This window comes from Anser cygnoides, chromosome 1 (assembly GCF_040182565.1).
Source record: "Anser cygnoides isolate HZ-2024a breed goose chromosome 1, Taihu_goose_T2T_genome, whole genome shotgun sequence".
NCBI classification, from domain to species: Eukaryota; Metazoa; Chordata; class Aves; order Anseriformes; family Anatidae; genus Anser; species Anser cygnoides.
The window spans coordinates 37,055,380-37,071,807 of NC_089873.1; the positions used below are offsets into that span (position 1 = coordinate 37,055,380).

The window sequence follows — 16,428 nt, forward strand, 5'->3', positions numbered from 1 at the left end:
AACAAAGGTTGAGGTTTAAGCAAAGGAAAGGTCTGTTTCCTGGTTAGTGTTTTCTCGTGATGGTGCTGCTGTGGGTGACTGCAGTAGTCACGATGACAGCTCCGACAGGGTAGAGGAGAGGTATCTGCTTGAACAATCGCCAGTGAAATAATGACAAATATTAAAGCTGAGGTGTCCATTATTGGAAACTCAATATTGAAAGTATGAGCAGATTGGTGTGAACTCCACAACATGCTCGTCTGTCAGAAAAATGAGTCTTGGCAAGTATCTATGGTTAGGGGCTCGTCTTTGGCTGCAGAGGCCAGGAACTTTCTGAGTTAATCTTTGGGTTCATGAAGGCAGTCAGATAGATGGTAAACGCTCTGTCAGGTTTGTATGGCCAGTGCTGGCCCATTCTCACAACAGTATTTGAAGACGGCATTCAGAACACCTATACGTCCAGACTCTGACTATGGGTCATTGCTTTTGGTACTCATCTTGAGCATTAAAAAAAACAAAGATATCTACTTTGATGTCAGAGGAAAAAAACCGACAACAAAAACCACACTTACAGTTTTGGTTTTTATCTACTCATTTGCTCCCAAATTGAGCACCACAAAGCTGTAAGAGCCCCTGAGGAGATGAAGAGAGAAGTTGAGATGAAGTTGTATTTGTAATAATTATGGCAGTTTGGGGGAAGGGGAAAGATGACAAATAGAAGGGTAAGAGAGATTAATTTCTCTACTGAGACTGAAGACTTGGATTCTGAAGCCATTTAGTAATTTGCTGTTTTGTAATAGATTAGGTGGGGTTTGGCGACTGTGCAAGATGCTGCACATGCTTAGTAAGAGTTGTGCTTGAGGACTGAATAGGAGAGCTGTCTGGCTGTGTTCCTTTTTGCCTCAGTTTCCTGATCTGTGAAATAAAGGTGTGTTCTCTGTGTTACGCAGGAAATCAGCATTTGAGTCCAGATCAGAATTCAAGGTTTCTGGCTCCCAGTTCTGCACTCAGGCCACGCCTTTCTTTTTTATAGCTATGGGAAAAAAAGTCAGCTCCAGCATGTCATTTAGTAAAATACCATATAGGAAAAGCAACCCTAAGCCCAAAGGAGCTAAAACCAGCCGCTTTTAAATTAGGAGACGGAAAGATGTCTTGCACAGTCTTTCTGGGAAACGGCAGCCTTCAGCTCCCCGCCAGCTGTGGTCATCGCTGGGGTAGCTCCGTGCTAGTTGTCCTAAAGACGTACGGGGCTGGGCACGGCAGGCAGGGACCTCCTCTCCTAGGGTAAGCTCCGGGAGGATGCGCTCGTGAGGACAGACCGTGTCGCTGCCGCTTGGCCCCTCGTTCGTGCAGTGAACGCGTGTCGCTGTGTTCGGCTGTGCCCTGAAAGCTTCGAGCCGCTGCTTCGCCCTGTCCGAGCGATGTCTTAAGTTATTAAAGCTGGGAGCTGAACCTCTTCCATACTATATATGGCCTTGGTGCTCATGGTGGAAATTGGAGTGTATTTATAACGCTGGTTTGCTGCAGCGACGTGGATTGGGAACAAATGTTTGTTTGGATAAAATCCAGCTCCAGGGACTGGTTTTACTGCTGCATTAAAATCCGTAGCAAGCTCATAAAAGCAGCAGTCAAAAATCGAGCGGGGCCTTCCCCATGGAAAAACCATGAATTTGGTGTAACGTGATACAGCTAGAGAGTTACTCACGATGGCTCACGTAGTAGTCAGCGGCTCAGTGCGTAGCGTGCGGTCTGTCAGGCTGGAATGCGGGGATGCTCCTGCATTGTTGGCACACTTGGGGATTGCTGGTGTTACTTGTCGGTACGTGCTGCTATTTTTATATGTATTCTTCTGTTTGCTTAGAAATACCCATCTGTGCCCTAAGTAATATCTGGTGAAAAATTGCAACTGTTTTCTTAACAGTATTGCATAGCATTGACATGAGCGAATCGGGCCATAAAGCGAGCTGAGCTGTTTTACATACTGCTGATAAATATTTGAATGGAAACAGTTGGCAAAAAAATGACCCAAGTGTCTTTGGGTGTGTTGATTTGACTGTCTCTATTCAGTTCAAGTGCGCTACTCAATTTGCCTAACTTGTTAATACTTTCTTTTGCTGTACAGATAATTAATATCCATTGAGCTTCTGTGAAGTAATTATTACTTGGACTGAGAACGCTCATATCCAAAGTCATAAAAAGATTGCTCTTCGCTTTGTTTTCTAAAACCGCTCTTTCTCTTGTTGTTGCAGGATGTTCAGAAGGAGAGAGAACCTCATGTTTATCTCAGTAAAGAAGAAGTTAAAGAGAAAATACAAAGCTATAATTCATCTGTCACTGATAAATTAAAGATGACCTTGGTGAGTTTTGCATATGATTACTGTAACTTATGTTAGGAGCAACTGTGTGGTAACTTTGTAGTGAATTATGAATCATTTTATTCTTAGCATCTCACATATGAAACTGTCTCTGGTTTAACGACTTTGTAGTAGGCTTTCTCTTAGATCTGGAAATTAAATCTTACATCTGGAATATTTTTATCCACGTAGCTTTTTTATATGGATTGAAACAAATACAGATGTCATTTAAAATGTTTAAAAGATAAATTCTAATTCAACACTAAGATGTCAATTTATCAGATGAAAACCCTTCAGCTGGTAAATGTGAAGATATTCATCCTGTTTGGGTTCATAAATGTTTGTCAACTATCTCTTTGATAAAGATGCTTCAGCAGTGAGAAAAGGTAAAACATGCCATATTTATTATAGGAGACATAATATTCAGAGCAGTTGTACTGGTTTTCAGCATTTGGAGACTTCCTCCCACAATCCCCTCCATAAACATAATGCAGACAATAAAACCCATATAGGTTTTTAATTTCCAAGGACTTTGGACCAGGTCTGAGACTCAGTCTGACCTACTCCAGACCATACTAATAATATTCACGTCTACCTGCCTAGCAAGCTGTCATTCGTTGTCTAGATTTTTCTGATACCTTATGCATTCCTCTGGGTGTACAGTACATGCAGGCTTAGAAATTGTGCTATATCCTAAACCATATAGGCATGAGTATCTACTAAAAGGCTTTTATGTATTTCCATGTGGGTCATGACTTATGCCTAAAACCAGGTTGCTTGAAGTTCTCTAGCTCAGTAATGGTTGATCAATTTCGATATTTTCTTACAGAAGCAATCAATAAATAATTTGAAATGTTGATTAGAATAATGTTTATTCTAATTATTTTTGAATTGAAAGAGGATTTGAGTATCTAAATACTGTAGGCTAATTTGCAGCTGAAATGTGGGGAGTAATTTCTGCATTTGTGCATAAAATGTGTAGTTAGTTATAGAGGCATAGTTATAGTTATAGACGCATGTCACTGGTCTTTTTTCACTTCATAGTTCTTTCCTAACATGAAAACTTACCACTAGTTCATAGTACCTTTTGCTTGGTGAGATCCTAATAGCCTTAGAATTTGGCTGTTATTATTAAGGCCGGTATTGTTATTCAGCAGAAATAGCAGAAAGACTAAATATCTGAAATGCTGAAACAATGTCTTTCCTAGGAGATGTCACATATTACAATGGCATTTAAATTCTGTTCTCTGTAACCACTTCTGTCTGCCTTCTCCCGTAGTATGTCACAGTTGGTCATTACTAATTTTAACTTCACGATGCTTTCTTCCTGTTGCAGAACTCAAATGGGATTTACACTGGCTTCATCAAAGTTCAGATGGAACTATGCAGACCGATCACTGTGCAGTCTTCCCCCAGCCAGGGAAGGTGTGCTCACAGCAATAACGAAACTGCTTTTTACTTGCCGAACGACTGTGTGAATACGCTTCACATCAGCAGCACCAATACTGTTCGTGAAGTTATTGAGGCCTTGCTCAAAAAGTTTTTCGTGACTGACAACCCCGCGAAATTTGCACTTTACAAACGCTGTCACAAGGAAGACCAAGGTAGAAATTAGACTTGCGGCATTTCGGTGGCAAAGTGGTTTTGGGGGGCAGCTGCATTATAGGAATACTTGAAATGGGCAGGGTAGAAGAAAGATACAGGGAGGTGACAGCCTTGCTCTCTTTTATCTTCCTTTCTTGTGAAAAGCAGTGTGCATAAGAGTGTAAGTGATTTGAGGATAGTTCACAAAAGACAGGAGAACCCACTGAACCATCTGCACAAGTCCGCTCCGCTGTTCAGTCTGTTGTATTTCATTTAAGATGCCCCTTATCAGGCCCTAAATTTCAGTTAGGCTGAAACACTGCAGATTTGTGAGATTAAATTATGGGACAGATTTTTTTTTTTGAAGAGAAACCATGATGTCAGCAATACCTGCAGTCCCTGCGTTGGCAGACAGCTGTTGAGGTGATGACCATCATGGGCTGTGTGTTGTTTTCATATGTGCTTCTTGGTTCACGTGGCTCTGTCTCTGCGTGACTACTGTTAAAGTTTGGTGTTTATTGTGCTTGGAAATACCAGAATATGCAAAAGGTATCTTCAGTGAAAAATGTGTTTTGCCAGCATTGTGTTTGTGCACTTAGGAATCTGCCTTCTTCTGTGTACACTGACAGTGTTGCAGGAGCTCAGATGTTTCTGGCTGTCTGAAAAAAAAGTTTCAGAATGGTGACACCACAGCTGTGATGTTTTCAATACTTATTTATAGTAACAGAGCTGTGTTGGATTTTTCTTTTCCTTCCCCCAACCCCCACAAGTACTCAGATACTGTGTTGACTGGAAGCCACTTCATTCATATTCGAATGTAGTCTTGCACAGTTACACTCTCTGAAACTCATCTGTTCAAAACTAGTATGTAGAATGTGGAAATTTATGGCTACGTATGCATATCTCTGAAAATTTCTAACATTGGCTAGCATTAACCATTCAAAACACTTCATTATTTCTAAAAATGATTAATTTCTGACTTTTCTTCTCTTGCAGTTTATACATGCAAGCTGTCAGACCGAGAACATCCCCTCTACCTGCGTTTGGTGGCAGGCCCCAGAACGGAAATGCTTAGTTTTGTTCTACGTGAGCATGAAACTGGAGAAGTTATGGTATGTTACACTCATGCTTTTGTTTGTTTGTTTAACTTCACAAGTGAAGTTAAAGCTCCTCTTTGATCTGTGCTGGCATGTTGATCCATTTTTTGGAAGCATTTTTTTTCTTGTGCTACTTATTTTGTGCTTTTTGTAAACATTTAGTCTGCAGTTAGCTTGACCTCCTGTTACTTGCAGAACAAAGAAAAAGTTTAAAAGAGTAAAGTGTTTTCAGATTCGTAGGACTTGCAAGAAGGGTGCCTGATGCTGTTTCAGTGTTGAAATGGTTTTGAGAGTCTGAGGTTTTGTTTAAAAATGCTGTATATATAAATGGTTTGTGTATTTCCTGTTCATCTCATCCGTTCTTTCCTCTTCTCTCCTTACAGTGGGAAGCTTTTAGTCTTCCTGAACTGCAAAACTTCTTGCGTATACTGGACAAAGAGGAAAACGAGCAACTTCAAATCTTAAAGAAGCGTTATGCAGCTTACAGAGACAAACTTGAAGAAGCCCTTGGTGGGGTGTGGAAACCTGGTTAAAAGGGGGCCAAAGAACACTCAGGAAAAACGCACGCTACCAAATGTCAGTATAGCATGCCAAACCCAATGTACAAAAGAGCAGCAAGGAGTAGTTTTCTTTATTCAGAAGACTGTTTTGTGATGCCAGGGTACCTGAACTTTGCTATAGACTTAGTTCCATAAGCCAGGTCACTTAAGATCTTGCACCCACAAGTGTAAGGGATTCTGCATGTTTGTACATCAGTTTGCAACCCTCTGTGTGCCTAGAGAGTTTTCCAAGTTATCTTGGTGCAAGCTGTGAAACTGTAATCAATTTTCTAGGATGCTATGAAATAAGATTATTTTTTTCTTCTTTGCTTTAATGGTAGCTTTTCAAGTAAGGAGGTGCAAATTAATTGGTAAAAAACAAAAAAAATGAATGAAACTGTCTGGAAAAGAATTAGTTGGAGCACTATCTTTGAGATGAAATTGATTTGCACTACCTTTCTGTTTTCAAATAGTTACTGTATAATTTGTGAGGAAACTGTTAGAGATGGAGGGCATATGAGATCTTTTGTTCTGTGAATTTGTGGAAGGCTTTAAATCAGTCTTCCTGGAGAAGGTAAAGAGAATGTTGAAAAGAGGGTAAGAGTTGAGGAAGGAAAAGTGTAGTAGCTGATGGAGGAGGACTGGTTTTAAATAGAAATAGTATTTATACAGAGGAAAGTTAAAATACTAATTCTACAAGAATAAAGTTTTAGGATGTTATAATATTGTGAATAAGTTTTAGGGTTTTTTAATTGCATAAATCCACACTGGAAAAGAAATAAAGATAATAGAAATACTGGGAAGGAATGAGAGGCGAAAGCTGAATAAGAATAGAAATGGAGCTGCACATAACAGGTCACCATTGGAGAAGCTGGTTCCAGAAACCTATAATGGGGGGTTGAAAAGTGCAGCAAAGCTAACAAGTGGCAGCTTACTTGAATTCTGAAATGCGGACAATGTCTCAGCTAACCCTGTGAGAAATGCCCAGCTAGTGAGTGTTCAGATCCAAGCTATAACTGCAGATACATTTGGTCTTACTGTAAGTCGGATCTTTCCTCTGGCTCAGCAATCCTTTTTTAGGCTGGGTACTTTTAAATTGTCATATATCTGAAAGACAAAAATAGCTTCCTCTGCTTCCTTGTTTGTTAAAGGCTCAGTCGGGCAAAGAAAGTAGAACTTATTCATGTTTCCAGCATAACAGAAAATTAAAATTTATCATCAGTGTTGGTGACTGAGCATGGTAACTCCTGCTTTAAGTAATTCAGAAAGTTTTTTTCTTATGTTTTTAAAATTCTTAATTGAACAACTGATTACCAAATTCTGTAGACTGCTGATTTACTTGATTTGAAAGTAGGAAAAATGTAGCAAGAAAACATTTTAATGTAAATAAAATTGTTTTTCTTTCAGAGTTATTTATCTAAAAAGCACGTTTGAAAGAAACCAAAGAAGTGGGTGTGCAATAGAAGCATGAGGCAGGTTTGAGTAACCAATACTTTAGTCATTACCAAGCTGAGAGGAAATGAGTTATATATTGGGGGTTGGGGTGGGAGGGAAGTGCTAAAGATTTAAGAGCAGGAGAAGTTGGTGGTGTTTTTTTTTTTTTTTTTCCTCCACTCTTAGGATGTTCATTTTAAATTCCCAAGGAATTGTTAAAACTTTGGTGACATCTAATGGATACTATGTGAAACTCCAAGCTTCTGTTCACCACCTTAATTTGATGTAATTGTGCCTTTGTTTCCTTTCCTTAGGTTTTTTAAAACTTTTCACAGGTTGATTTTTTTGGTTAAAAAAAAAAATAAAATTGGAAAAAAAATGCAAGCTTAATGAGACAATCATAATGTTTTAAAGTGTTAAGAGAAATTAAAAGTAGGACTAACTATAAAGTATATATAAGGCATATCTTGTTTGTTTTTTAATTTCACATGTAACATTGTAGTGCATGTGTGAGTTAGTAACATTATCCTCAAGTGAGACACTTTATAATGGTTCAGGGAATGCTTTTATGTTTTGTTACATTTTTTTTTTTTAATTTTATTTTTCTGTGAATGCAGCATGTTGATGGGTATTCTGTTAACATCTACTTATTTATATGCCTGCCCATAGCTATGTAATCATTACATAATCGCTGTTAATGTTGAACCATTTGTTGCTTAGATTTAAACACTGTTTGAGTCTAAAAGTGGAGTATAAAAATATGTGAATTTTGTTTTTACTTGAACTAAACTATCAGTCTTTTAAGTAGGCACATCTGCATTTACTTTAGCCAAAAACCTCAATCAGTGTTGTATGCACTACAAGTTTCAAATTGGGGGAAGAGAGGCAGGAACCAAAACAAACTTACTATGTTTTAATTTTGTCTTAGTCCACGGTTAATTATTGTAAGATGTCGTGTGTGGGGTTAATTATTATTTTTTTTTTTACACACTGGCAATTACAGCAGCTTTAATTTAAAAGAAATGGTCATGCCTGGCCAGTTTTTCTCTTTTTAATTTTAGCATCAAATTAAACTGTCAAAACTGTTGTTGCAGAACTGTTTTCATTTCATTCTATGATGGTACCAGAATGATTAGATGATGGGGGAAAGGAGGGATGTATTGGGGGGGTGGGGGGGAAGGGGGGATTGCAGGGAAACATTAAAATGTATGTCTTTAAAAGCAAGCAAACATTATTTATAATTTTGACAAGCTTAGTTTTATTTTTATAGGGAAGTTTTTATTCCCCTAAAATTTATTACTGAAATGGCAATTGATGGTTCCATTATTAAAGTTGAAGTTGGCAATACTTAGCTACGTGGTATGTTTTTATTTTACCATTATCTGGAGTTCATGGTGTGATACTTGAATACTGGATGAGACTTCCTTGTTGCTGTCGATCATGCTAAAGGAGATGCACTCACTGTAAGCATAAATTAAGTTTGTCTGGAACAGCCGGTAAATTTCAGTGTCTGTATATGCGTGTGTCCCAGTCATACTTGTGTATGGAAGTACGTGGTTGCATTTTCATTTTGGCTCTTGTTTTTGATAAAGAGTACGGGAAAAACTAAACCAACAGATTTTTTTTTTCCAAGTACAACAAGAAAAAGTAAGTAGACTCCCACAGTGGCTGCCTCATGTTAGCCTTCTTCAGAGTAGGTGTCTGGTGGTTGTTAAGAACCTACTATTTATATTCCTGACAGTCAGTAAAGAATACATGGAACTGGCACACACCTTGAAATTTAGCTTTTTTGAAATTCTATTGAAGAACTGACTCAACATGAATAACAGAAATATTTCCACTGCCATTTTCTTAAAAATCCGTAGGAGATGTTAGTTCTAAGGAGATGCTTCTGTGCTGTTTTTACAATTTGTCTTCCTAGTCAGGAAATTACAGTGCTTGTCAGACTTCATTTTGTTAGCTGGGCTTTTTTGATAAGTCTGTGAGTAATTCGTGTGTCTGAGATGCTATTTTTAATACCTGGCTAAAACTTGACTTTCAATCTTAAAGCCCTGAATAAACTGAATGATAAGTGAGTGTATTTGTGAGAGGCCCTGCCTTGGAGGATCCATGGGTGGGTGGGCATTTAATGCGATATTGTCCGTCTCCTGACACATTCCTTGGGCAGATGCCTGGGAGTCGGAAGTGGCAACCAACTTAAATCCTGTCTTATCCTTCAGAGGAGGTGCTCGGTGAGCTCTTGGTGAGTCAGAAGACCTCCCCCACACACCAGGAGACTCCTGAGAGTGTGGGCTGTAGCAGATTGATATTGGTGGAAGAGGTGAAGGCCCAGTGGCCTGCAACGAACAGGAAAGCCCATCCTCAGGAATGGAGACCATCCTAGAGCTCCCCACCTGGAGCCAGGGGCAGTGTCGATAAGAAATGGGCTGTGGAGATGTTCAAAGAGGTATCAGTGTCTCCCTGGCTCTGTTTCCTGTGCCATGTCTGTAGTGGAAGCTCAGGGACTTCTGTTCATTAGGTAATCTGTGGGTATTTAGCCTTGTGCCCAAAATCACATGCTTGGACAGGCTCCAGACACGATGCTTCATCAGGAAGGACCTGCCACTCATCAGCCATCCGTGTGTGCAACAAAGGGGCGGTGTTGGTATCCTCTCCTGGATTTGCTGTTTCTGCCCCCAATATCTGCCATCAGCTGAGGAGCTGGCCTCTCATAGGTAGCGTATCATCATGAGCTGCAACATGAGTGAAATGGGAGCTGTGTCTTCTTGCTTCTCCATCTGTGACTAGTCAGGATGGCATCTGTGCAATGGAAATGAGGAGGATCACACAAGTACGTAAGCCTGATTACACTTCCGTGGGATGGCTGTGCGCTATGATGCTCATCTGGCTCCTCTGGAGTTTTTATTAGTGCCCAGGGCAAAAACAGCTCCCCTTTGACTGTGGTGTGAATCCAAGATAGATGAAGATCAGTCCTTGTTCCTGACTGCCTGGAGAACCTCTGGTGCAGAGTGTAGGAGAGGTGAGTATAGGAACCAGAGAGAGGGGGGTTGTAGGGTGAATGTGTATATGCCATACCCACAGTGGTAAAGGTGCTCCCAAGGGTACAGAGCTTGTGAAGCTGCCCCAGCGCTCCAAGTTGGCTGACAAGAAAGGGTGAATTAAAGCAGTGTTGGAGGTGCTGTGACTACCAGAAATAAAAACAAATCACCATCTGACTAGCTCTTACCCTTCTTCAGGGATACTCCGGTAATAGATTTCTGTAAGAGCAGCAGGATTTGCTGATTACCTCGCTGGTTTTCAAGTCCAGATTCACCTCCATTGACAGGCTCCCTCTGCTGTTCATGATGCCTTGGTGCTGTGGCATCACCATCCTTGACAAAGGATGTGTGACAGGACACCCTCTTTGGCCAAGGACAAGGATGCTTGCATCCCCCCAGTCCCTTTCATGCAACGAAGTGTTGTGTTGGCAATATCACCTCGTGGGCCTTGGGGCTCACTGTGAATTGCAGGGCAGGGGACAATAGGATGGGGCACGTGGGGTCGCACCAATACTTGTACCAGGACATACACACATGGGGTCACACAAGCACTGCTGTGACAGTGTCTCCCCGTGGCCTGTGTATTGCCCCAGCTGCACTGTGCTGAGCCTGGAGCTCACGCTGGAGACCTGCAGGACTGGGCACCCAGCAGCCTCCGGCCAACCTTTGTCCCTCAGAAACTATGCACTGAGCACTTCCGAGAAGAGCCAGGCTCACCTTCCCCACACACCCTCTTCAGGTACAGGGTGACTGCACTGGATCCTCCTTTGCCACCCCTTCCCCGGACAGCAGAAACCCAGCTACCTCCATCTTCCCTCCTTGGCCACATTCTCCAGCCTGGGCCAGCTCCACAGGCTCTGTCAGGCTTGCTCCAGCTTACTGACAGTTCCCATGGTGGGCTGGATGTGGTCTCACCATGGTCACGCAGTGGAGACTAATCTGATGTGGCTTTGCAGTTACATACCTTTTGTGACCATGGATGTCCCCAAATGCTCAGAGGCCATCAGCCAGCTCTCACACCCTAGCAATGTGACACAGGGTGTGTGGCGCAAGCATTGTCTAGACCAGCAGTGCCCAAGGCCAACCCAGGCTCTTCCACAGAACAACCCAGCAATTTCCAACCTGCTTGGCCATGACTGAACGCCCATGTGGCATGCTCATGGCACTCGGAGGAAAAACTGGGAAGAGCCTTCTCCAGCAAGCCAACATCTCTCCACCCCTGCCAGGCAGGAGGCCAGGCCTCCTGGGAAAGAGGAGGAAAGGCTGAGCGAGTGTCACATACTTCTCAGCAGCCCAGGTCTTTCTCCATGACTGTGTCATGCCTTGGCCTTGGTGGTGATGGAGCCCTCCAGGGGCTCTTTCCCTGGAGGAAAGAGGTTGATGCAGGTGAGGGTGGTGGTGACAGAGGTGCTCCCGTCCCCACAGCCCTTTCTGAGCCCCCTTTCTTGCCTGGGCTGGACCCTTTGCTCTGTGCTGCAGATGTCAGAACAGCAGATACTGTTACAGGCATGCAGTCATGTGAGAAATGAATAGGTCCTTCTGTGGTATTGTGATCATATAGTGGCACAATGCCTCCATCTACAGTAAAAGTATTAGTCTGTCCAACCTACATCCAGGTTCCTGGATAGGGACTACTGGCACTTGAGGTTGGTGTGGGTGGTCAGGTGGATACACTGGCTCTTTCTACCCCACTGGTGGGTTTGGGATGTGTTGGGTCTCACCTGTTCATGTTAAGGCTGAAGTTACCAAATCCTGTGGGTTTACCTGATTACTGTAACGCACATAAATATTTGGGTCAGTGTGCCAGATTTCCCAGTGCAAGGGTTACCGTTGTCTGACACGTTGTTTTTCCAGTGACTGGTATTGAATTCTCACCTGATCTCCTATGTGCCACGTCAAGGTGCTCAAATCGTCCTGCTGGTGTTGGTTCAACACAGGTGATGGTTCGAAACCTCTATCTAGTGGGTTATCAGTAGGAGCCTGACATGGGTTCAGCATTTGTATGGCCTCCCGTAAGTTCCTTCCCCAGTTAGCATTATAATTTTGCCATATGAGTTGTTTAACATTCCATCTTTCTACTATGCTGTTACTCTGATGTCCATAGGGTAAGTGGAAAGTCCACATAACTCCATGCTTAACACCATTCCTGTACTATTTATTTAAAAAAAATGTGACCTGTTATCTGACTACCTCTTCTGGCACTGGGTGCATTGCAAACCACGGGATTAATTCTGCTGTAGATGCCAATCTGGATGCAGTATGTGTCGGGTAAACATTACCCAAACCACTCACTATTTCAACTCCAATCATAATGAATCCGTTCTTCAGAGGTATGTGTCACGGGTCCAATACCGAGTACCTCAAAGGACTTTTCCTTCCCTAAGGTTTGCTTGTGGTTGACTTCTGACAAGATAATCCTTCATTTTCATTACAAAATCCACAAGTGCTCACCAGTTGGACTGCCTGTTGTTTAGTAATTGGCCTACCTTGTCCTGCTGCATGCTGATACAGGGCACGTGTGCTAGTGTGTCCCAACTGTTCATACAGTTATTTGCCTAATTATTGCCTCCCTCTGCAACAACTTCTAGGGGAGATACCGAGCTATAGAAGGGAGATAACAAACTAACTCCTGTGGGGTTAGTTAGGGAAACCCCTATGGACAGACAGAGCCAATGAGCTTCACCTCACCCCACTTGATCATTAACATTGGGTCCAAGAATATTGTTTGATAACACGGGAACAAATATTACCAGTCCCTTGTGGACTTGTGCGTTGTGCTGGGGTGCACCATGCATCCTATTCGTGGGGTGAAAAATGATCAGACAAACATCTCCGGGGTTGTTGCAGCTGCTCACTCTACTACTGCTCAGGCTGTGACTAACACACCCCATCTTGTGTGGTGTTCTGCAGAGCTAAGAGGTCATAATCTGAATCACTGTTTGCTGTTGTGCAAGCTGAAATTATAAGTGTTTTCAGTTGTCGGAACATAGGATGGGAAGGGACCTAGCTCAGCGCTTCTCGTTGAGGCAACCATTCCTACCACATCCTCTCAAAGCTGGTTCCTTCCCACTTTCCTCAAAAGTGTTACTTTAAATAGTTTTTGCATTGCACATTTTGTTCTCCACTGCTTTCTCTACAGCTTTCAGAAAGCTGTGTTTGTGACCGGAGTTTTGCATTGTGGATGCCCCCTCCCTGGAAGCGTTCAAGGCCAGGCTGGATGGGACCTTGAGCAACCTGACCTAGAGGTCCCTTCCAACCCAAGCCAATCTGTCATTCTATATTTCAAATATGAGGACTAATCCTGCAAATGCTCCATGTTGCCAAATCTAACCTCTTTCATGGTGCTGTATAAAACTGCTTTGGTTATATTTGAGTGCGTTAATGCTACCATCCTGAATTTTGGGATGGTTTTGGATTCAGTCAGGTGAAATCATACTGTATGGCCAAGACTGTAGTGATGTTGCCTGATTTAGGTAAATGCTGCTTTCCATATGAATAAGATGGGATGTTATGGGTAACTAGAGCAGTTCTGTTTTGCCTTGAATTTACTACAAGTACCCATGAGACAAGTCTAGTGCAAACATCACTTGCACTAGCTATATAAGCTAAATATAACATCATAGCCTAGTGCATAGCATGATAGAAAATAGCAGTACAAGGCTAAGATTTCTCTCCTTAAATACAGAATCTGGTATGTGATCAGAGATTTCAGCTATTTCCAACATGCCCAGGGAGGCATTAGAGCACCAGTAGATTTGATGACAGAGAAGTTCAGCCTGGTTTTTTTTTTTTTTTTTTTTCCTAGGCAAAATTATTGTATTGAACAGTGGCTCCGAAGTTCTCCGTTGGGATAAACAGGTGCTTTCTGTATGCCAGTAATCCTAGACAATTCTTTAAATCTAGATCTGACAGCCGATATCTTGAGAATCTCTCCTCTCTGCTCATAACATTTTTCCATATCTGTGAGCGAGCAGATGCCAGACATTTTTGCATCTGTTTATATCCTTTGGTATACGTGCTCATTGGACAAAGTTAGAGTTGGTGTTTTTTACTAATGTTGGGACAGGAAGGTAGCATAACTCTTACGGAGTATCTTTTAATGCCTGCTGCCAAGTAACAATGCACATTTTTAAACATGAACAAGGCTCAGCTGAAAATGCAGGTCACATTTAAAGAAAATCATGTCTACCTCATTCCAGCCTGTGTGAGTTAAGGAGAAATCAGAGGAATGTTCCCAGAGAGTTAACAGACCTCACACTAATGTGTATGTTGTTGAAGGGTCAGTCTAGGACTGGCCATGTGCACTGTGCTATTTCACAACCTGGGCTCATCAGAAGAGAGCAAGACGCACCTGCGCTGTTTTTGGAAGGAGTGGCCTCATCCATGCTGGTGTTTCTCCTTTGATACTCTACAGTAGGCGGGTATTAAACAGAAGTTTTTGGAGTTACAATACAACGTCGTAAGATCTGCAGACTTTCTGCAATGTTTTTACCTTGATAATTTATAGGCATTACAAGCAGAAGAGAAAGCAGCTGCTAAACAGTAAAAACAGTGCCCAGTCCTTCAGTGCAAACTCACACATTTTGATATTATTCTGGTAGTTAGAGGGAAAAAAAATCATAGAATCATAGGATATCCTGTGTTGGAAGGGACCCATAAGGATCATTGAGTCCAACTCCTGGCACTGCACAGGTCTACCCAAAATTTAGACCCTGTGACTAAGTGCACAGTCCAATCGCTTCTTAAATTCAGACAGGCTTGGTGCCGTGACTGCTTACCTGGGGAGCCTGTTCCAGTGTGCGACCACCCCCTTGGTGAAGAACCTCTTCCTGCTGTCCAGCCTGAACTTCCCCTGCCTCAGCTTAACACGGTTCCTGCAGGTCCTGTCACTGGTGATAACGGAGAACAGGTCCCCTGCCCCTCCACTCCCCTCACGAGGAAGTTGCAGACTGCGATGAGGTCCCCCCTCAGCCTCCTCTTCTCCAGGCTGAACAGGCCCAGTGCCCTCAGCCGCTCCTCATAGGTCTTCCCCTCTGGGCCCTTCACCATCTTTGTAGCCCTCCTCTGGACACTCTCCAACAGTTTAATGTCCTTTTCATGTACTGTGGTGCCCAGAACTGCACACAGTGCTGGAGGTGAGGCCGCCCAGCGCAGAGCAGAGCGGGACAATCCCTTCCCTCGCCCGGCTGGCAGTGCTGGGCCTGATGCACCCCAGGGTGCGGGTGGCCCTCCTGGCTGCCAGGGCACACTGCTGGCTTGTGTTCAGCTTGCTGTCAACCACAACCCCCAGATCCCTCTCTGCGGAGCTAGAAGAAGAAGAAAAAGAAGGAAGAAGAAGAAAAAGAAGGAAGAAGAAAAACAAAGCAGAACATCACAACTTCCTTTTTTTTTATTATTTTTTCCTTAAGATTTTAATGTCCTAGGAGAAGGGTTATTTTCTTGTCTTGGATCAGTAATTATGATGATTTTCTTTTATCTCCTGTCTATTCTGGCCAGCTGATAATGTTGCAGGACCCAAGGAGAAAAATGCTGATTGTGGGAGTTTTGCTAATGTTTTCACTGAATTTCATCGATAGCAGGAGAACATCTCTGAGGATGTGCAGTTCTGTCCTTGATGCCTTAGGTCACTGCTAACGCAGAAAAGTCTGACGATAAGTTTTACATGTATTGTGTTTATTTAAAACAAACATATGAGCAACTCATATTTGTGCTAATCTCCAATTTGTTATTACTCTTTCTGCTTTGTGAAAATATAAAACTATATAAAAAGTAGGCTGTATGGTTTTTTTTGCCTCAGTCCCTTTCAAAAATTGGAAGAATTATCAATTTCTGATTTTTTTTTTTTAATCTCATGAAAATGATTGGCTGTGTGGAAGTTAAGAGGCCCAAATTGAGACCAAAAAGATTGATCTGTTCAGAATGAGACCAGAGCTCAGCTGTTAACTTCTGGCAGCTGTCAGACGGTCGGTCAGCTCGTGTTACTGATATGCTGGTGTCCCCTGCTCAGCTAAGTGCCATGATGGGGAAAAATATGTGACGTGGGGTAGAGGGCATTAGGTCAGAAAAGTGCAGGGTGTCAAGCTTTACTAACTTCATTGCTCTCAGGGGAAAAAAAAAAAAATCATTCACAACAAAAATACTAAGCACTGTGTACCTGGCTTCTGCAGTTATGGCTGAGGACTGCTCTCATGGAGCCTGGGGAACTGGGTCCCTCAGCTGAAGGACAGCAGTTGGTTAAATCTTTCCTAAAAGCAGTTTTCCCCGATCTATTTCTTGGTGATATAAATGAAGCAGCAGGTAATCCTTACTGGTTTACTGATTCAGTAATCCTACCAGTTCTCCGGCCACCTTTAAAGTTGTCTGGGAAATGGAGTAGTGCTGAATATTGCTGAAGGTAGGGAAC

General features: G+C 42.4%; 1 protein-coding gene across 5 annotated transcripts in view; it reads left to right on the plus strand.

Moving 5' to 3' along the window:
* Positions 1–8,338, plus strand: part of RASSF3 (Ras association domain family member 3) — an 89,969-nt gene extending 81,631 nt beyond the window's left edge. For 4 of the 5 annotated variants that reach the window (XM_066992553.1, XM_048065421.2, XM_066992557.1 and 1 more), the window contains 4 exons: positions 2,229–2,336; positions 3,670–3,937; positions 4,914–5,029; positions 5,398–8,338. In XM_066992553.1, the coding sequence (XP_066848654.1) occupies positions 2,229–2,336; positions 3,670–3,937; positions 4,914–5,029; positions 5,398–5,547 (642 nt within the window). In that variant the 3' untranslated portion in view covers positions 5,548–8,338. Of the gene's footprint in view, positions 1–1,726; positions 1,799–2,228; positions 2,337–3,669; positions 3,938–4,913; positions 5,030–5,397 lie in introns of those variants that run through there. The other variant, XM_066992558.1, reaches the window with a different exon arrangement.
* Positions 8,339–16,428: the final 8,090 nt, after the last annotated feature.